Raw genomic sequence first — 21,772 nt, forward strand, 5'->3', positions numbered from 1 at the left:
CCTGGTCTCACTTCCTTACTGTGCACAATTTTATCGCACCTACGTATTATGCCTAATAAAAAGTAAGCTGAACTATCCATATTTACCCCTCCAATGAATGGGTGGCATTGCTACTATGTCTGCCAGTTGCCTTCACTACAAGCTCCATGCAACTCCTTATGAAAAGTACAAAGAAAAACCAGTTTGTGCCATATGTAGTAAAATTAAAATATTTATAAAAGCTCTTTTTGCTGGATTGAAAGCCAGCAGAAAGAGCTGGCATTTGCAGTACAGGTTATTTTTTTTATTGCATTCCAGACCCTGCTCGTCAACCACCATTTGCAGTCCCACTTTTTTTTTTTAAAACCCCAATATGTCTGCTTTCCCCACACCCATTACTGTTGCTATTTTTGGAAAGCTTGGCAGCCAGCTTCTTATTCCTGGTCTCAGTCTTAATTTTAAACCCCTTCGTGTGCTATCTTCTCCTCTTTCCCTCGCTCCCCCTCCACCCCACCTGCCCAAGTTTCATTGTTTACTTTTGCTCTCTTTTCCCCAAAAGGCCGTTGTCCACTATTTTATTCAGACCTCTTCCTGGGCTCCTCCCACCAAAGCTCTTTTCTTCACGTGAATATCACGTTTCAGGAGGTGGTCACCCCACAGCTTAAGAGTTTGCAGGCAGAGAGGGAATGGGTGACCGCCAGACAAGGAGGACCAGGCAGGTAGTGCAGGAGTCCCAAGTGCATAATTGCTCTCTAACCGGTATTTACTGGTGAGGATGATAGCTCTTTTGGGGAGTACAGCCAGAGCCAAGTCCACAGCACCATGGGTGGCCCAGCTGTACCATGACTCCAGAATGGTATGTTGCCTCCCTGGTGCCAGGGTCAAGGATGTCATTGAGCAGCTGTAGTTCATTCTGAGGGGAGAGGGTGAATAGCCAGAGATCGTGGTCCGATGACATAGGAAGAAAGAGCAATGAGGTCCCTCAGGCAGATTTTAGGGAACCAGGAAAGAGATTAATAATCAGGACCTCAAAAGGGAGTAATCTCTTCTCCCAGTGCCATGTGCTAGTGAGTACAGAAATCGGAGGAGAAAGCAGATAAATGCATGGTGGGAGAGATGATGCAGGAGGGAGGGCTTTTGATTCCTGAGGGATTGGGACTGGTTCTGGGAAGGTGGGATCTGTACATGCAGGACGGGTTGCACCTCAACAGGGCCAGGAAGAATATCCTTGCACGGAGATTTGCTAGTACTATTCGGGAGGATTTATACTACCTTAGCAGGGGGATGGGAAGCTGAGCATAGATTTAAGAGGAGAGAGAAGCAAAGCTGGAAATAGAAAGCAGTAAATTAGTAAGTGAGTTTGGAAGGCAGAAGATACAAATGCTAGAAAATAGACCACAAAGGGGTTTAAGCAGTGGTAAATGACATATTCTAGACTCCTTGAATTGAAGTATATGAGCTGAGGGCACAGATAGACATGTGGAAGAATGACATCATTGCTATTACTGAAACATGGTTGAAAGGGCAGGAATGGCAGCTCAACATTCCTGGTTGAAGAGTTCTCAGACGAGATGGAGGGGGTGCTCAAAAAAAAGGGGGGTTTGCAATATTGGTTAACCAATACAGCTGTGAAGAGTGATGATATGTTAGAGGGGTCATCAAATGAGGCTATATGGGTTGAAAAAAGTGATAATCACACTGCTGCGAGTTTGGTATAGACCCCAAATAATCAGAGGGAGATAGAAGACCTGATATGTTGGCAAATTTCTGAGAAATGCAAAAACAATAGGGCAGTGCTAGTAGGGAATTTCAACTACCCCAATATTAACTGGGATAGAATCAGTGTAAAAGGTATAGCGGGCACTGAATTCTTAAAATGCACTCGAGAATTTTTTTTAGCCAGTAAATAAGCAAGTCCAAGAGAGGGGCAGTTCTGGATTTGGTTTTAGGGAATGAAGCTGGGCAGGTGGAGACCATTTCGGTGGTCGAGATCATAATTCAGTTTGATTTAGCATAGTCATGGAAAAGAACAAAGATAGACCAGAAGTAAAAGTTCTCAATTGAGGAAAAGGTCAATTTTACTAAGCTGAGATGTTATTTCGCAAAAGTAGACTGGAAACAGCTACTTGAATGTAAATCAGTGTCAGAGCAGTGGGAGGCATTCAAGGACAAGATAGTGAAGGTTCAGAGCAAAATGCTCCCACGAAGAAAAAGGGTGGGACACCCAAATCTAGAACCCCCTGGATGTCAAAGGGCACATAGGGTAGGATAAAGGCAAAAAAAGGGAATCTTATGGCAGATATCAAGAGCTAAATATGGCAGAAAGCCTAGAAATAGACAAAGTGCAGGGGTGAAATTAAAAAGGAAATTAAGAAAGCAAAGAGGGGACATGAAAAAATATTGGCAAGTAAAATCAAGGAAAACCCAAAGATATTTTACAAATACATAAAGAGCAAGGAGGATGAGCAAGGAGGGTAGGGCCTATTAGAGACCAAAAAGTTAACATAAGTGTGGAGGCGGAAGACCTGGGCCTGGTTCTTAATGAATACTTTGCATCGGTTTTCACAAAAGAGAGGGACGATGCAGACATTGTAGTTAATGAGGAGGAGTGTGAAATATTAGATGAGATAAACAAGAGAGGGAAAATATTAAGGGTTTAGCCTCTATGAAAGTAGATAAATCACCAGGCCAGGCTGTTAAGCAAGGGAGGAAATAGCAGAGCCGCTGACCATTTTCCAATCCTGACTGCAGTGTGGTGCCGGAGGACTGGAGTACTGCTAACGTTGTTTAAAAAGGGAGAAAAAAAAAAAGAGATCGATCGACTGACTAATTACAGGCCAGCCAGCCTAAACTCAGTGGTGGGAAAAATTAGTGGAAAAAATTCTGAGGGACAGTATTAATCGTCATTTAGAAAGGCATGGATTAATCAAGGACAGTCAGCATGGATTTAGTTATGGGAAGGTCGTGTCTGACTAACTTGATTGGGAATTTGTTTGAGGTGGTAACGAGGAGGATCGATGAGGGTAGCATGTTTTATGTAGTCCACATGTATTTTAGCAAGGCTTTTCAAAAAGTTGCACAATGCAAACTAGTCAGAAAAGTAAAAGTCCATGGGATCCAAGTGAAAGTAGCAAGTTGGATCCAAAATTGGCTCAATGGCAGGAAGCAAAAGGTGTTTGTGACTGGAATGCTATTTCCAGTGGTGTTCTGCAGGGCTCAGTACTAGGTCTTTTGTTTTTTGTGGTATACATCAATAATTTAAACTTCAAGTAGGGGGCATGATTAAGAAGTTTGCAGATGATACAAAAATTGGCCATGTGGTTGATAGTGAGGCAGAAAGCTGTAGATTGCAGGAAGATATCAATACACTGGTCACGTGGGCAGAAAAGTGACAAATGGAATTCAATCCGGAGAATTGTGAGGCAATGCATTTGGGAAGGGCTGACAAGGCAAGGGAATAGACAATAAATGGTAGGATACCAAGAAATGTAGAGGAACCTTAATGAATGTCCACAGATCCCTGAAGGTAGCAGGACAGGTCGATAAGGTGGCAAAGGCAGCGTAGGGGATACTTTCCTTTATTAGTCGAGGCATATAATACAATAGCAGGGAGATTATGCTTGCTGTAAAAACACTAGTTAGGCCATAGCTGGAGTACTGCATACAGTTCTGGTCACCACATTCCAGGAAAGATGCGACTGCACTAGAGAGGGTACAGACGAGATTTACAAGGATGTTGCCTGGACTGGAGAATTTTAGCTTTGAGGAAAGATTGGGTAGGCTGGGGTTGTTTTCTTTGGAGCAGAGGAGGCCAAGGGGAGATTTAATTGGGGTGTATAAAATTATGAGGGGCCGAGGTAGAGTGCACAGGAAGGACCTATTTCCGAGCAGTAAGGTCAATAATCAGGGGCAAAGATCTAAAGTAATTGCTTGAAGGATTCAATGAGAATTCAGGATAATCTTTTTCACCTAGAGGGTGCAGGTGGTCTGGAATTCACTACCTAAAAAGGGTGGTCGAGGCAAAAACCTTTGTTATATTTTTTTTTAAGTATTTGGATGTGCACTTGAAGTACTGTAACCCACAAAGCTATGGACCAAGAGCTGGAAAGTGGGATTAGGCTGCATAGCTTTTTATTGGGCAGCAGAGACACAATGGGTCGAATAGCCTCCTTCTGTACCATAAATTTCTAGGGTTACATGATCTTCCATTTGCAGCCATTTCCAATGAATCCAAAATAATCCCCCCTTCATTATACAGCCTAATTACTAACCATCCCTTTGTGGATATCTGAACGGAATATATGGAATTAAGAACAGTAAAGTAAACGGGATATATGAAAATGTATAAGCCATGGAAGAATAGCTGGGAGAATGTCAGATTGCAAATAGTGCAACATCAGCTTAGCTAACAGTCTGTCTCAAGGTTTCAAGTCACTAATCCTGCCAATAATATATAATTGTAACATGAAATACATCTGCAGAATTGCAAGGTCTCAGTAAATAGTCACACCATTAGATTGAAACATTTGGAGGCAATACTTGAGCTTTCAAGAAGAACATCTCATATAGATTGACTAATGAGTGGCTGAGTTAGACTGTCAATCCATTTGTATTTTGTTATCTGATTTCAAAACTGTATAACTGTTAACGCTTTACGATGTAACTTCACCTATCCGTAGGGAGTGTGTACGCTCTATCCAGAGAGTATATCTTCTGTCTGATAGGTCTTACTGGCCGGTAATAAAGACTGCTTTGTTCAAAGCACAAGAGGTATTCGACTCAGTAATTTTACTGAACCAGATTGAAGTAAAAGAATCCAGGAATTAACATTTGGTGTCAGAAGTGGGATCTCAACGGACGACTGCCGAAAACTTGCGAATTAAGAGCCAGACTAGCCTTGGATGAGACGAGGGGAAAATGGCCACTGGAGTGAGTATGATTTCAATACTGCTCCAGTTTCCCCCGGTTTCAAAAGTCTGAGGAAAGTTTAGCCACTCGCTGGTTCTCAGGTAGTGTCTGAACGAGATCCAGGACAATCTGGTGAATACCTTTCAAACTTAGAATAGGGATAGAGATAGGGAAATTGTGCGATGATGCAAACCAAGCGGCGACTTGGAAAGGGAAAGATAGTTAGAGCTAGATAGGGATAGATGATCAATCATGGATCCAAAAAAAATTAATAGGAAAGAAAAGAGACTCTTGTGAATGTCTGTTTAAATGAGAAATGCTTCTGTGACTTTTACTGTAAAAAAAAAGCCGGGGAGTTGTGGTTTGTTTTATCTCAAACAGAATGAAAGTTTGTTTTAACCCTTCGTAGTGTTGTCCTGTATGTGGGAAGTTTAAGAGTGTGAACCTTATTGAATTACGTATATTCGGATGATAAGTTGCGGAGCCAGGAAATGCCCAAAGGATAGATTTGTTAAAAAGAAAAAAAATTACATGGTCCCGGTGGTTTAAAAAAAAAAAAGAAAAACTTGTTGAAAACAAACATTCAGAGAAGGCACAGCAAAACAACTGAGATGGATTCAAAAGGATTTAAAAAAAAAAATTATATTAAATAACACGACCTTGAGGCTGGAACAATTGAGATAACGAAAAGCAGTCCACAGCCTACGTGCCAGACTTCTCTCTAGTTATAAAAAAAAAAGTAACGTACTAAATAGGTGCTGAAAGAAAAAAATGTTCTGAGATTTTAAATTATGAAAAATATAAAATCACTCCTGTCCAATTGGCAGAAAAAAAAACTCCATTAAATTAGGGCTTTCATTGACTGATTGAATTTAAACTGCGCAGTAACGTCAAAGGATAGGGAAATTTGGAGACTAAAATAAATTAATTGAGGCTCATAAGAAATCAAAATTAGAAAATTAGGCTCACAGGGAATAAAATGGGGATTTAAATAGAGGATAGGTGTTCAACTCAGGTACGACGTCGACCTTGTATATCACTTGGCCCGTCTAGGCTCTGATTGAATTTTAAAAAAAAAACCCCGCAGCAACTCGGAAGGTAGGGCCGACGCGAACGCGCGGCCGAGAGAAGGGCCGAAGCGAACGCGCAGCGACGTAAACGCGCAGTGAAGCGAACGCGCAGTGACGTCAACGCGCAGTGACGTAGACGCGCAGTGACGTAAACGCGCAGTGACGCCGACGCGTAGTGACGCAGAGGCGCAGCAACGCGAATCGCGAAAGTCAGTGCTAATGGCAGTAAGTCTGTAAGTCTTAAAGTGTTTAGAGTTTTAAGTTTAGTATTAAGATCGCACGGCTATGCGGACCGTGCGGTGATGCGGGTAATTTTGTAGATCGTGCGGCTATGCGGACCGTGCGGTGATGCGGGTAATTTTGTAGATCGTGCGGCTATGCGGACCGTCCGGTGATGCGGGTACGTGTTAGAAGTCTTTGTCTATTTTGTAGATCGCGCGGCTATGCGGACCGTGCGGCGATGCGGGTAAGTGTTTAAAGTAAAGTTAAAGTATCTTAACTCGCGCGGCGACGCGAGCCACGGGTCGACGCGGATTGCGCGGCGACGTGAACTGCGAGGCAACGCGGATTGCGAGGCGACGTGAGCTGCGAGGCAACGCGGATTGCGGGGCGACGTGAACTGCGAGGCGACGTGGTAGTTTAGTATTAAGATCGTGCGGCGACGCGGACCGTGCGGTGATGCGGGTAAGTGTTAGATTTGGAGTTAGTTAAAGTCCGTGTTAGTTCTGTAAAGTCTGTGTCTATTTGTAAGTTTGTTTAAATTGCACGACGACACGAACGCGTAGCGACACAGTAATACGAGGGGCAGTGTGAAAATGGGAAATCAGTTAGATAAAACCACGGATGCGGATAGTCCGCTACAAAAGTTATGTGAGGAATTCCCTGAAAGAGCTGAAGACTTTAGAAAATTATCAGGAGCCCTGAACAAATTATTAGGGGATGACCAGTGGCCTCTAAGTGACACTAGAAGCGTAGAGGTAAAAAAAAAAGCACAGGGATTAATTTGGAGAAGGGGACGAGGAAAAGGGGATAAAAAAATTTAATTGCAACCTGGCGACATTATTGTCAGAAATTAAAAGATGCATCACTTCTATCGAGTTGGCAAACAATACTATTAAATTAGGACTTGCATTGACAGAGGGAACACATGTTAAAACTGTAGACGTCTTTAAAAAAAAAGAATGAATGTGCGCACGAGAAACTTGCTAAGAGATCCTCTGGGACCTCTGAGAAAGGTATTGATCAACTACAAGTTAAAATGGCTGGCTTTGTGTTAACCGAGGCTGATGATGAAATTGATGAGTGGCCACTGACTCAGCGCCCAACGGCGCCTCCCGCACCCCCTGGCCTCTTGCTCCAGTCCTCTTCCCAACACCCTCCACCTAACACTCCAGTAAAAAAGAGTTAGGAACAACCACATATCACCAAAGCAACAAACCCAAACTGACTCCTCATCCTCTGATAGCGATTCGGATCCCCAGTTTACAAGCAATACAGCCGAAAGGACCAGATCTCACACTCGAAAGGGCAGAACTATATCTCAACATCACAAACAGTCCCGTAAATCTTCTAGTCAACCTACCAGTCCAAGTTGTGAAAGACATAGCAAACACCCCCGCCGATCGAGACGCAGAACTGTCAAGCAGTCAGACAGCTCTGAAACATCCTCCGGCCTGGAAATGATTTCCAAGATCCCAAAGTCCCGACACCAATTCCCTGTCAGACCAATGCCAAACCCTGATGCACAACAAGCTGCAGACCACCTCTCTATAGATGTCTGTGATCTTCAAACAACTATTTGATTGCTCACGCTATCCGGACAGATGGAAAGGGCAGTTAAATATTATTGGCAGAAAAAGAAAGGGGAGGGGGGAGGTGCGCCCCCAACCCGGGTCAAGACTGAATACGTGACTAGAAAGGAAGAGCCATCTCGGGAGGAAGGATCAATAGAACCGCAGTGTTGCATACAGGATTGGATGGATAAGCAAGGATACGGTTATACTAAACAACCAAACGGCCCGAGCCCTGCTAATAAACCTCCCTATTGTCCCCGGCATGGTATGGGAAGAGGCCGGGACTGGGTAAGAGGAATTGACTGTTTTAATTGTGGGCAGGAAGGACATTGGAATAAAAATTGCCCCTACCGTCAGCATGGAAAAGGAAGAGGAGGAAGAGGAGGGGGGCAAGGGGGGAGAGGAAGATCTTACACTAACTTCTCCCAGAACAACCCCTTTGGTCAATTGTCCCCCGATTGACTACGCAGCTTGATTGTGCAGGGATCCTCCCCGGACGACGAACCCATTCTGAATGAGTGGCAACCCTTTTTGATAGATACGGGAGCCTTCATGTCTTCTGTACAATCAAAGCTTAAACTCCCTGCTTCTACTGAAACACAGGAACTTTCAGGATTCCTGGGACAAATCTCGACATTCCCAGTGTCAGAACCGGTTAAAATGGGTTACCAGGAAGAATCGGTGGAACATCGAGTTGTTATCACAACCAATCTGGACTGTAACTTGATGGCTAGAGACCTCCTTTGCAAATTCCAGTTGCATTTGGAGTGTGGAGATAACGGGATTATTGTAAAACAGGAAACCCTTAAGCGGCAGTATTATACCACTAGAACCCCTCAGTGGTGGTCTCTGGACCTGCCGCAGGCACCCTGTCACGTGACCCTAGCATACGATCCCAGTGGAAAGAATCAGGTCCTGCAGAACTTTTATCAGGATCACGAAGGGGAAGTGAAGGGAATTCTATTTAGGGCTAGAGTGACTGGACTGGAAAGAGAGGCAGATTTTGTGGAAGTGGATAAGAATCTGTGGAAACAGCCCCTAACAATGGCACCGCATATTGCTCGTGAAGTATTAGCCCCTCACCATGCTAAAGATTTGGGAGTTATGGTACACAAGGCCATAGATGAGGCTGACCCTACCAGCCGGGATGTGCAAATCGTAAAACATGGCCGAACAGTCCAATTTAATGGGGACCCCGAGAAAGTATTAACAACTCTATGGCATCATACTGGCTCGGACATACCCGACTATGTGGATCCTCATGTGTGGGCAGAGGACCCCTCCCAAGTGGGTTATACTCCCATTAATTGAGATCCCAGTGCAGGGCAATGTGGACTGGCCCTCTATCCGACAGAACCCACTGAAATCACAGGCAATCCTAAACTGACTTTTCGGCACTGTACTGCAATTAATCCGGCCTGTTTTCTTACTGAGCCACCCCAAGATGAGGAAGAACCCAGTCATGATTGTTTATCTTTAATTTAAGAGGCCACATCAGTCAGGGAAGATTTAGTTGATGTACCAATGGAAGATCCAGACTGTATTCTTACTGAGCCAACCAAAGATGAGGAAGAACCCAGTCATGATTGTTTATGTATGTTGACGGAAGTACTTCTATTAATCCAGAAGATACACGAATCTCAGGATACGCCATAGTAAACCAGGAGAATCAGGTCTTGGAATCTGCCACTTTGAAACCGCCTATTCTGCTCAACAAGCTGAACTATTCGCCCTCACCCGAGCCTGCATCTTGGCCAAAGATCTCAAAGTCAATATCTATACCGACTCTAGGTATGCCTTTGGGGTGGCGCATGATTTCGGACAATTATGGAAAAATAGGGGATTCCTAACCTCACAAGGGAATGAGATATCTCAAACAGCTAGTATCTGATTTGTTGCAAGCCCTCATGTTCCCCAAACGCATTGCCATTGTACCAAGAGGCCAAACAGGCCTCTCGTGACCAACAGATGGTAGTGCCCAAAATTATGAGTCAGATTAAAAATCCTGCAAAGGATAAGTTATCCTCGGAAAAACCAATGCCAACCATCCAAGATGTTATAAAAGCACAGGGGGACGCTCCTGAAAAAGATAAACTGTTGTGGAAATATTATGCATGTACTTATGACAATGTTTCTAAACTCTGGACCACTCCCGCGGAACAGACTTGCATGTCTGACGAGTTGGTTTCATGGGTTATAGAATGTCTGCATTTTGCTACTCATTGTGGAGCAAGGGCAACAAGTGATACGCTTTTGGCTACTTGGTGGCACCCTAAACTCCAGGCGCTCACCCAGAACATCAGTAGTCGTTGCCTGGTTGGCCAGCAACATAATCCAGGGAAGGGAGTCCCCTGTGATTGGGGTAAAACGCCCCTACCCGAAGGTCCCTTTGAGACATTTTAGTTGGACTACATTGAGTTGCAAAAAGTTCAGTGTTACAGATATGTGTTAGTAATAGTAGATGTGTTTAGCAGATGGATTGAAGCCTACCCTAACCTGGACAGTAAGACTCAGACTGTTGTTAAGGTGTTAATGAGGGAAATTGTTCCTAGATATGAGATCTCAGCTAGACTGATGACCACCTATGTTCTTTCTCTGACTCAGGCTCTGCGACTAGTTCACAACCAGGTTCAAGATGCTTACCCGAATTGTCCCTCGTGGCACCAGGGAAGTATGGATTCGGAAGGGATTAGAGCCACAATGGGAGGGGCCTTTTTAGGTGTCACTCACTACCCCCACTGCAGCCAAGGTTGAGGGGAAAAGTGCCTGGGTTCACCTGCACCACTGCAAGCTCATCACCATTTAAACAAATCTTGCTGGTTAGTCTAATTCCTGTTTCTGTTCCAGATCTCCTCCTCCCTATAGCTGAACAATGCAGTTGAAGGAGGATCAGTTTGAACTCTTACCTGTCAGACAGCCAAATACACTGACGGAAACCTGAAGGGAAACGTGAAAACAGAACTCTTTTTATCAGCTAAATAATTGGACTATTTATAAGATGAGACTGTGTCTGTATGCTACTGTCTGCATAATAGTGTTGATATGACAGTTTTGGTGCACGGGAAGGAAGACAAAGGCGAGAGCTCCATGTAAACACCTTTTTGTATATGTCTTACGTTTATGCGGAAAAAGGGCACTTCACTAGATGCTGGGTGTGTTCACATATCCCTATACATTCCAAAGGGGGAATTCCTTTGCGCACCGTTCCCCTGACCCTAACTGAGACTGTTAGATGGATTCAAAGAAACGATATTGGAACAGGTAGCTAACCGCACTGCTGAGGCTCTGGAGGGCATCACAGCTGAAATGGTAGCGATAAGGACCGTAGCATTAGAAAATGGCCCTCGATTACCTGTTAGCTGAGAAAGGGGGAACGTGTGCCCTGATAGGATCTGAATGTTGCACTTACATTCCTGATAGTTCAGAAAACATAACCCACCTTGCCGATCACATAAGGAGGGAGGTGAAAAAGTTATCCACACCAGCAAAAGAACTTAGCAGGTTTGATTGGTTTCTGGGTGGATCTTGGAGATCCTATCTAATACATGGGGCAATTGTTCTCATCATAATAATTACCTGCTGTTTGATTGTTGGTTGCCTTAACCTCTGCTGTAAAGCAATGACAAGGTTAGCAGACCCTCTTGTGGTCAAGGGTTCCCGGGTTATGATCCAACAAACTAGAGAACTACTCAACAATGCAATACTCATAGAATGATCCTAAATGTTATCATAGAATGATAAAAGGGGGGATGTGGATATCTGAACGGAATATATGGAATTAAGAACAGTAAAGTAAACGGGATATATGAAAATGTATAAGCCATGGAAGAATAGCTGGGAGAATGTCAGATTGCAAATAGTGCAACATCAGCTTAGCTAACAGTCTGTCTCAAGGTTTCAAGTCACTAATCCTGCCAATAATATATAATTGTAACATGAAATACATCTGCAGAATTGCAAGGTCTCAGTAAATAGTCACACCATTAGATTGAAACATTTGGAGGCAATACTTGAGCTTTCAAGAAGAACATCTCATATAGATTGACTAATGAGTGGCTGAGTTAGACTGTCAATCCATTTGTATTTTGTTATCTGATTTCAAAACTGTATAACTGTTAACGCTTTACGATGTAACTTCACCTATCCGTAGGGAGTGTGTACGCTCTATCCAGAGAGTATATCTTCTGTCTGATAGGTCTTACTGGCCGGTAATAAAGACTGCTTTGTTCAAAGCACAAGAGGTATTCGACTCAGTAATTTTACTGAACCAGATTGAAGTAAAAGAATCCAGGAATTAACACCTTCAACATCAATAGTTTCCTGAATACTCAACCCCCAGAGCTCACTTTAACCAAGCAAGGTGCTCCCACAAATCATATTATCTTGTAATGAATGTTACAATAGTTCAATTTCCATTAAAAACATATTGGGGACATATTGGGAAGGGAAGAAAGGAAATGTTCAGGATTCAAAGACAAGTAATATTAATCTGAATGTACAAGCATAAAAGAAGCTTGATGGAAAAACTGAAAAGTATGAGAAACATTCCATACAGAAAATGTGTTATATGCAAGGCTCTACATTGAGATTATAGATATATGACATTTCAAACCCTGTGACAGATATTTGTATTTGCATAATGTAATACATACTTTTATTCCTCCCAGAGTTCCTTGCCAGGTTCGATCTTCAATGTCGAGCAGTAGATCCTTCAATCGCAATTCAAGCTGCTTCTCAGCAGATAATAGGGAAGTGTCATGTGTGCCGTAAGCACCTTTTAACATACTTCGAGCTGGCTTGCTCTCCACTGGAGCTTGATCTGGAAATCAGCAATATTGTACTGGCTTGATTTGTATTCTCCCTCAGCATTTTTCAAGCCATTTCCACCCCCCTGCCACCTCCCTCACCCCATCCAATGCCTCACTTGCACTCGGCCTCTGCCAATATTGCCTTTTGAACAGAAGTGAGGGGCCCATCCATCAACCACAGTATAATACAAAGATACCAATTATCTGCCTTATTTTCACGCTTTAAACAACTTCAATTATTTCTGATGAAAGGTCATTGACTTGAAACGTTAGCTGTTTATCTCTCCACAGATGCCACCTGACCTGCTGAGTATTTGCAGCATTTTCTGTTTTTATTTCAGATTTCCAGTATCCGGTGTTTTGCTTTTTAAAATTATTTCTTGTCGCTCTACATCTGCAAACAGTCCAAGATTAATCAGAATAAAAGTATAAAATAGTTGTCAACTGGTCATTAAGCCAGTTAACAAACTTGGTAGAGCATGTGTTTATTTCAATTACTTGGATATGATTCTACACAAGACAGCTGACAGCACTCCAGTAATGAAACAAATGCACGTTAGTTGTAATCAGTCACTAGTCGAGCACCTATGGTACTATTAGTTCATGAGAATCCAATCCGACACAAGCTGTTCATTTATTGTGCGATTAACACATTACCATGTAAAACACTGAATGGGATTTTTAAACTGAGAATTATTTTGATGGTATTAAATATCAAGTTAAAAATAAAATGGTCAATTACAAAAATAAATGGATATATCCTTACATATCTGTTTTCAGTATTAAGTGTCAAACTGTTATTGAAAGCTGCACATCTTCTGTAGATAGATTGTCATGTATGTGGATCATGTATACGAACTACAGTCACATAAGGTGCGTCACCAGAGGGCACTGTGGTGGGAGACCTGAGCGTCACCTGCATAGGTGTAGGTGTGCAAGGCCCAGTATAAAAGGTTACCCAACATGCTTGTGCCTCACTCTGGAGTTACAATAAATGGGACTAAGGTCACAACAGCTCAAGTACAATACTAGACCTCGTGAGTCATTCATAAGAGTATTAAAGACATAACAACTGACAACGAGATTACGAATTTTCATGCAAAAATGACTTAATATTGGTGCATGAGAAAAGTTCAGAGGGTGAAGATTGGGAAGCCTTTACGGAGCAGCTCGACCAATATTTCGTAGGAAACGACCTGGTAGGCGATGATCTGGCCACCTTGGCAGATAAGCACAGAGCTATCCTGTTGACCAGTTGTAGGCCTGCGGTCTACGGCCTCGTCAGGGACTAGCTTGCACCAGAGAAAACAACGACCAAGTCATATAAGGAGCTCAAAGTGCTCATTTGGGAACTCAAACCGAAGGAGAGCATCCTCATAGCCAGGCATCGATTTTATACACATTGCCGCCCCAAAGGCCAGGAAATCGCGAAGTACGCTGCCAACCTCAGGAGGCTGGCAGGACCGTGTGAATTCAGTGCATCCCTCGCCGATGCATTGCAGGATGTCTTCGTAATTGGCATCGGTCATAGGCTACTGTCTGCCGAAACCACCGTCACTCTGCAGAAGGCCATCAGCATCAGCCAGGCGTAGATGACCTCAAGCTGCAGCTCCAAGCAGATGATGACTCACTCTCAGGACTCAAACCCAGCAAGTACTGTAAACAGAATGGCGGCTTTCACAGGCAGAACTGTTGAACGTGAATCTGCCCAGGGCAGAGCATACAGGACCCCCTCCTCGTCCTTTAGCTCAAAAGTCCGCCGAGGGGTGCAAACCTAAGTCGATCAGCACAATGCTGGCGTTGCGGAGGTAATCACAGAGCTCATCAGTGTCAGTTCAGAGACTATGGGTGCAAAGGCTGCAGCACAAAGGGCCACCTCCAGCGAATGTGCAAAAGAGCTGCGACACCACGTGGAAGAGGAGTCAGCAGATGGCTGTGAACCCAGCGTGGATTACGAGGAGATGGCTAGAGAAGCAGCTCACTCCCTGGACGAAGTGTATGGAATATATACCTGCACCACAGATTGTCCTCCAGTGATAATGGAAGTCAAGATAAATGGCGTTCCAGTTTTCATGGAAGTGGACACGGGGGCGAGTCAGTCAGTAATGAGCCAGGAAGCCTTGGAGAGGCGATGGAACAATCAAGCTGAACGACAAGTTGGTCCCGGTTCAGGCAAAGCTGCGCACCTACACCAAGGAACCGATATCAGCTGTTGGCAGCGCGGATGTAAGTGTATGCCATGATGGCGCAGTGCACAATTGACCATTGTGGACTGTTTCAGGTGATGGACCAACGTTACTTGGAAGATGGATGGGGTGATTCATTGGAACTGGGACGTCCCCCATGCCCAGAAACAGAGCAAGCCCCCCCCCACGCACTTCGGTTGGATCAGGCACCAGAGAGCAGATCCGCGCAGCCCCCTAGGCACAGACCGCTCATCACGACTGCATGGCGATGATCTGGCCGAGACGACCTGAACGCACCTTCCCGCTTTCAGTGGCAGGACTCCCTGCGGAAGATTGGATCCAAGGGCACCTTCCCAGCTTCAGTGGCAGAATCCCTGGGAAAGAAGATCGCAGCAGTCGACATCATGGACAGGAAAAAGATGGCGTCCAAACCACGAGGTGCAGCGCTAATGGTGCAACGACACGTGGTTCCACGCAAAGACGATTGGGGCAAAAGTAGTAAGGCCATTTTAAAGGAGGCCAGCAACCCTCCATTTTTGAATGAACTGCTTGAAATTGGCAACCAATGTAAAAGTCCAGATGTAACGAGCAAAATGTTGTTGAGCGGTGTCGGGTGCAAACTGCAATCAGCCAAGATTGCAGGCCCTAACGGTCGTATACAGGTCCAGCGGGCTACCCAATGTTGTAGCCTGCGCCCCCGACCAGAACGATGTATCAAAGTATCCCCACAGTTGACAGAAGTAGACAAGCTGCAGAGTAAACGATCCCTGGAGAGCAGCGGCACCGGTAGCAATACTCTGCCTCAGATTGGTTTAGCACTGCAGGCACCCGATGGCATGAACCGTCATGGGCCAGAAACAGTAAGCTGCGCCCATGCTCGCAGTCAGCTACCGTCGCCCACCACCCAGGTGGAAAAGGCGCAGCCCACAAACCCACTCGCCACCAAGGCAATACCCAAGAGCAAAGGGTCACCCGCAACGGCTCCTCCAAACGGGACCTGGACCCGCCAGGATCCCAAACTAGAGAGTGCTCACAACGTTGCCCTCAAGGAAAGCGAGTCAGCAGTCCCCTGCGAACTGCTAGACAAGACGAGGCAGCCCCACCTTCGCTTAGACAAAATGCTTACGAACTCAGACCGCTTCCCAGGGAGCAGCAGCGACACTGTGCAAACGAAAAGAACAGGGGGGGGGTCACACACACACACCAACTGTCTTTGGGCCTGCCCGACACTAGGCGTAACAGCAAGAGCCGAGCTCCGGCAACTCGAGGAAATTAGCTCACCTCGCCCACAGACCCAGTAGCAAGGGGCACTGCGCCGCCACCGGATGACCCAGATCTCATCCGGCCATGTTGGAACTAGATTATCCTTGTGTACCTGTACTGATCATGTAAATGTACCACACAAAAAGAAACACAACTGTAACCCACCCAACAAATGTACCAAGATGTAAATGTAAAACCCATGTGATGAACTTGAATGCAACTTGCATGTAACGGGCCATTAACATGATCACTGTGTGGGGTGGGGGGGGGGGCAAAAAGAATGGAGTAGTCATGGATTAACAACCAGAAACAGAAGCATAGAAAATAGGCAGGAGTAGGCCATTCGGCCCTTCAAGCCTGCACCACCATTCAATAAGATCATAGCTGATCATTCCTTCAGTACCCCTTTTCTGTTTTCTCTCCATACCCCTTGATCCCTTTAGCCGTAAGGGCCATATCTAACTCCCTCTTGAATATACCACTGGCAACAAATCTCACTACCAACCCACCCAAGCTAGAAGCGACCCTCCAATGGTCAACCAGAAAGAGCAAAGCCCAGGTCACCGTCAATGTACAAGTCAATTTGCATTAAAGACTTGGGGGGGGGGGGGGGCGGGGGGGGAGTGATGTCATGTATGTAGACCATGTATACTAACTGTATAGTCACATAAGGTGTGCCACCAGAGGGCACTGCGTTGGGAAACCTGAGGGTCACCTGCATAGGTGTGCAGGGCCCAGTATAAAAGGCTGTCCACCATGCTTGTGCCTCACTCTGAAGTTACAGTAAATGGGACTACGGTCACAACAGCTCAAATACAATATTAGACCTCGTGGAGTCGGGAAACCTGAGGGTCACCTGCATAGGTGTGCAGGGCCCAGTATAAAAGGCTGTCCACCATGCTTGTGCCTCACTCTGAAGTTACAGTAAATGGGACTACGGTCACAACAGCTCAAATACAATATTAGACCTCGTGGAGTCATTCATAAGAGTATTAATGACAACCATTTTATAAATTCATGTTTCACTGTATATGAATATCCTATCATACATATAAACAAAGTCAATACAAAACTAAAATTAAATCACTATGGGGCTGCCCATTCCATGAAAACTTAATTCTTCTGTGGGCAACTGACCTGCTGCAATCACAATAGAATTTTAATATTCCACTAATCAAAACAACATTTTATCCAAAAATGCTAATACAGTACTAGGGTATTGCAATTAATCCCCATCTATCCCAAAAGTATCAGCTTCCAATGCCAAATCAAATATTAATAGCTTTCAGATGCTCAGGTGTAAGAACATATTGAGGCAAAGTAACTCGTAAAAACCGTACCTGGAATGTTGAATCTCTCCACCGGAAAATTAGATAGGAACTCAGTTAGTCGGCTTTTCTCTTGGAGAAGAGTTTCTTTCAAGGCGTTCTCTCGGTTTCCCCTAGAGTTAAGTGCTTCAATCAGTTGATCTAATTGTTTTGGTGATGAATAAAAACTCCATCGATTCGGCTTGTTTACTGGCCTGTGCAACTTTGCTGTAGAGCTGGTGTCAAGAATTTGGTCCTGGTTTGAGGTAGATGGCTGTGAAGATTGCAAAGGAGAAACCGAAGAGTTCTGGTCCTGAGAAATATTTTTGCTATGTGGCTCATGCTGCTTTTGGTCCATCTTCCCTGAAGCTCCATTCCCTGAGGATTCATTACCTTGTGCTTTATCATAAAGTTTTTTATTTCCCTGAGACTCCAAGTTCTCACCTATACTTTTGACAAGACAAGGCTCTAACATGTCCTCCATCAAACCTTCATAGTCTTCTTCCACAAACAAGCCTGGCAGAGAATTTAATGCCCAATACCTACGGTACAGACGGTCACGCCCCAAAGGGAGAATATTGGTGCAGGATGTAGCATTTTGAATTTTCCCTCCAAGTTCTTTTTCCTTATTTTGCTGCTCACGTTTCAAAGCTTCCTCTTCCTCTGGAGTTAAGATTTCTTTCTTTTCTGCCACAGCTTCTTCAGTTTCCTCATGATTCTGAGCACTTTTAAACACAATTTGATTTTTCTTCCCTATATATATATATACACACACACACAAAACAACAAAACAACCCTAATAAGTATCAAAAGACAGTATCATAGCATATTGATCAGAATATTACAGCACAGGTGGTGGCCCATTTGGCACAATGTTCATGCTCATGCCATCACTTTAATTAGATATCTATCCTAATCATATAGCTGCCTTTTCCTTATATTTTTTTTCTATTTCCCTTTCCAATTCCATCAGGAAGTACAAAAAGCAGGTTTACCAATTAGGAGAATATAGTTATGTAATAAACCAAATTTAATTTTTAAAATGGAATTATTATTTTTGAAACTTAAATGTATGCATTTTTCCCGGGGACTATCGTGGTTGGGGGGGGGGGGGAGGGGAAATCATCAACAGAGGAAATACCAATTTTAAGCTCAACCTTTCTGACCCTTTTTACTTGGTCCCAATTCTTCCTCATCTTCTGTGGCTGTATCATGGCCTTTATCCTTGTGTGCAGATTCCTGGCTCTCTGTGCTGGTGTCGAGTTCTTCCTGAGTCGTGTCCCGAGTCATGTCCTCTTCACTTCAAAAGAAAAATGTATATTTACGACGAGAAAGCAAAAACATGTCCTCAATTCCCTGCCCCCCTCCCCCTGCAAAAAAATGTTCCTCTACTCCTGGAGAACAATACCACAGTACCAGCAACCTTCCATTGCCTCAACCCAAGTTAACATTCGTCATGTCGATCATTACAACTATGGCAAGCTATTCTGCCTCAGAAAAGGGTGGGGGTTCATAGTGGAGTTCAATCCTGTTCTCGTTCAGTGTCTCCACAAGTGCACTTCCAACAGGAATCACTAGATAGTAATTAGGAAGTCATGATTTTCCCTCCCTAACCATTACTTGAGCTGAGATCAGTGGTCAGAGATTGAACTCTATACCATAAAATAGCCTTGATCAAGACCATCATACACAATCCTGTTGTCGGCTCCATGCTAATTTCTGGTGTGGCGGTAGATAAAGAAACAAGCTGCCTAAAGTAGTACATAATTAGCAGGTTCTACAACAAATAACTAAATTAAAATATTCACTACAACAATGGTTCAAGATACTTTAATGTTTTAGATCAAGATAAGTTATTGGTCACTCAAAAATAAGACAAGAAAAAAGACAACGTTTCTATTATGTACCACAAACAGAACACGAGGAGACACGAGCTGCAAACAAAAAACACAAATTATGGATATTTTAAACTAGAGATTGAGGGTAAATAGACCCAAGAGGGTGGTCAACAGGCGAGAATGGACATTATATAAAAAGTACATTCAGATAGAGAATATAGGGGATGCCATATTAGATTTAGTAATGAGTCATAAGCCAGATTTAGTTAACAGTCGAACAGTGCATAGACATTTATCTAATAGCAATCATAACATGATCAAGTTCAACATAGGGTTTGAAAAGGTGAAACGTGAAACAGCTACTAAGATTCTAGATTTAGGTAAGGCCGACTTCAATCCGATGAGACAGATTGTCCACAGTAAACTGGACAAATCTGTTAATGGATAAACCAACAGATCAGATCAGTGGGAGGTGTTCAAAAAAGAATTTGATACACAGAACCAGTTTATACCCAAGGGGCAAGATCTCTTCTTGCCAAAAAAAACAGCCATGGACGACTAAAGAAGAAAGAGACAGCATTAAACAAAGAAAAGCCAGACAAAAATAAGCACAGATCCTGGCGAGTGAGAAAAATTCAAACAGCAGCAATGGGTAGTAAGAGTTACACAAAAGGAGTATGAAAAGAAACTTGCAAAGGATATCAAAATCAACAATTTTGTTTTACAATTATATTAGGAAAAAAAAAGAGGGTAGTCAGGAGCAATGTTGGCCCCTTGAAAACTGATAATGATGATAGTCAATGATAATAAGGAAATGGGAGACATGTTAAATAATTACTTTGCATCAGTATTTACAGTAAAGAGGAAGAGGATAGTGTGCTGGAAATCCCAAGGAAACTAAGGTTGAATCAGGAACAGGGACAACAAAATTAAAGCAAATAACAGTAATGAAAAAAATGTTTTAAAAATATAGTATCAAATCCCCAGGACCAGGTGGTTTCCATCCCAGAGTTTGAAAGGAAGTTGGTGAGAACATTGCAGATACCCTTACTATAACCTACCAAAGTCTCAATTCAGGAACCGTTCCTTTAGATTGGAAAATTGTATGTCACTCTGCTATTTAAGAAAGGTGCGAGGGGGAAACCAGGTAATTATAGACCAGTTAGCATAACATCGGTTGTTGGGAAATTACTAGAGCTTAAAATTAAGGCTGAACACCATGAACATTTTCAGCTGATCAGAGAGCCAGCATGGATTTGTATAAGGTCATGCCTGACAAACATGATTTAAAAAAAAAAATTCAAAGGGGTGACTTAAGTAGTAAACAGGGGAATGTCTATGGATGTTATTTCTACAGACTTCCAGAAGGCATTTGATAAAGTCCTTCATAAGAGACTGTTAACCAAGGTTACTACCCATGGAATTGAATTATTGATCTGGTTCAGAAATTGGCTGAGCAGCAGGAGACAAGAGTAGGGATAATGGGCAGGTACTCTAATTGGCAGGATGCGACTAGTGGTGTCCCGCAGGGATCTGTGTTGAGACCTCAACTATTCACTATTTATTAACGACTAAAAAGCCACATATCCAAATTTGACTGACACAAATATAGGTGGTAGTGTAGATGAAAGCATAAAATTACAAAGATATCGATAGCTGAATGGGCAAGTGTGGCAAATGGATTTCAATTTAGGCAAATGTGAAGTCATACACCTAAAAAGGATAGAAAAAGGCATTTGACAAAGTACCACATAGCAAAATTGAAACCCGTGGGATTAAACAGGTAGTGGCCGCGTAGATACAAAATTGCCTAAGGGCCAGAGAACAGATGGTTGTTTTTCCAACCCGGAGTGTGCAGTAGTGTCCCCCAGGAGTCAGTGTTGGGACTACTGCTACTTTTGATATATATTAATAACCAGGACTTTTGTACATAGGACATAATTTCAAAGTTTGCAGATGACGCAAAACTCAAATGTAGTAAACAATGAGTAGGATAGCAACAGACTTCAGGAGGACACAGACTGATAAAATTGGGCAGACACATGGCAGATGAAATTTAATGCAGAAGTGTGAAGTGTGATAGGAAGAATGAGAGGCAATATAAAATCAATGGCAACATTTTAAAGGAGGTGCATGAACAGAGAACCCTGAGGGTGTATGTACACAAGTCTATGAAGGTATAGGACAAGTTGCGACGGCTGTTAAAAAAAAGTATACTAGATCCTTGACTATTAATAGAGGCACAGAGCACAAGAGAAGTGGTTATGCTAAACCTTTATAAAACACTGGTTACTCCCCAACTGGAGTATTTAAGTCCAATTCTGGGTACCAAACTTTAGAGATAGTGCAGGAAATTTACTAGATTGGCACCATTGATGAAAGACTTCAGTTATGTGAAAATTAGAGAAACTGGGGCTGTTCTCCTCAGAGCAGAGAATGCTAAAAGATTTGAGTAAATAAGGAGAAACAGTTTCCAGTGCCAGAAGACACAGATTTAAGGCAATTGCCAAAAGAAGCAGAGGCAACACGGACAGTTTTTACATTTTTTTTTTATAAAACGCAGCGAGCCCTGATGATCCAGAATGAAGGGGTGGTGGAAGCAGATTCAATAATAAACTTC

The 21,772-nt window shown here is 43.4% G+C and overlaps 1 protein-coding gene across 2 annotated transcripts in view; it reads right to left on the reverse strand.

Annotated features, from left to right (window-relative positions):
- Positions 1-21,772, reverse strand: part of baz1a (bromodomain adjacent to zinc finger domain, 1A) — a 101,493-nt gene that overhangs the window by 43,632 nt on the left and 36,089 nt on the right. Inside the window, exons 17-19 of one of the 2 annotated variants that reach the window (XM_070879069.1) lie at positions 18,481-18,614; positions 17,348-18,067; positions 12,403-12,569 (exon numbers count right to left, since the gene is read on the reverse strand). In XM_070879069.1, coding sequence (XP_070735170.1) covers positions 12,403-12,569; positions 17,348-18,067; positions 18,481-18,614 — 1,021 coding nt within the window. Of the gene's footprint in view, positions 1-12,402; positions 12,570-17,347; positions 18,068-18,471; positions 18,615-21,772 lie in introns of both variants that reach the window. The other variant, XM_070879068.1, reaches the window with a different exon arrangement.

The sequence above is a fragment of the Pristiophorus japonicus genome, chromosome 4 (assembly GCF_044704955.1).
Source record: "Pristiophorus japonicus isolate sPriJap1 chromosome 4, sPriJap1.hap1, whole genome shotgun sequence".
NCBI lineage: Eukaryota > Metazoa > Chordata > Chondrichthyes > Pristiophoridae > Pristiophorus > Pristiophorus japonicus.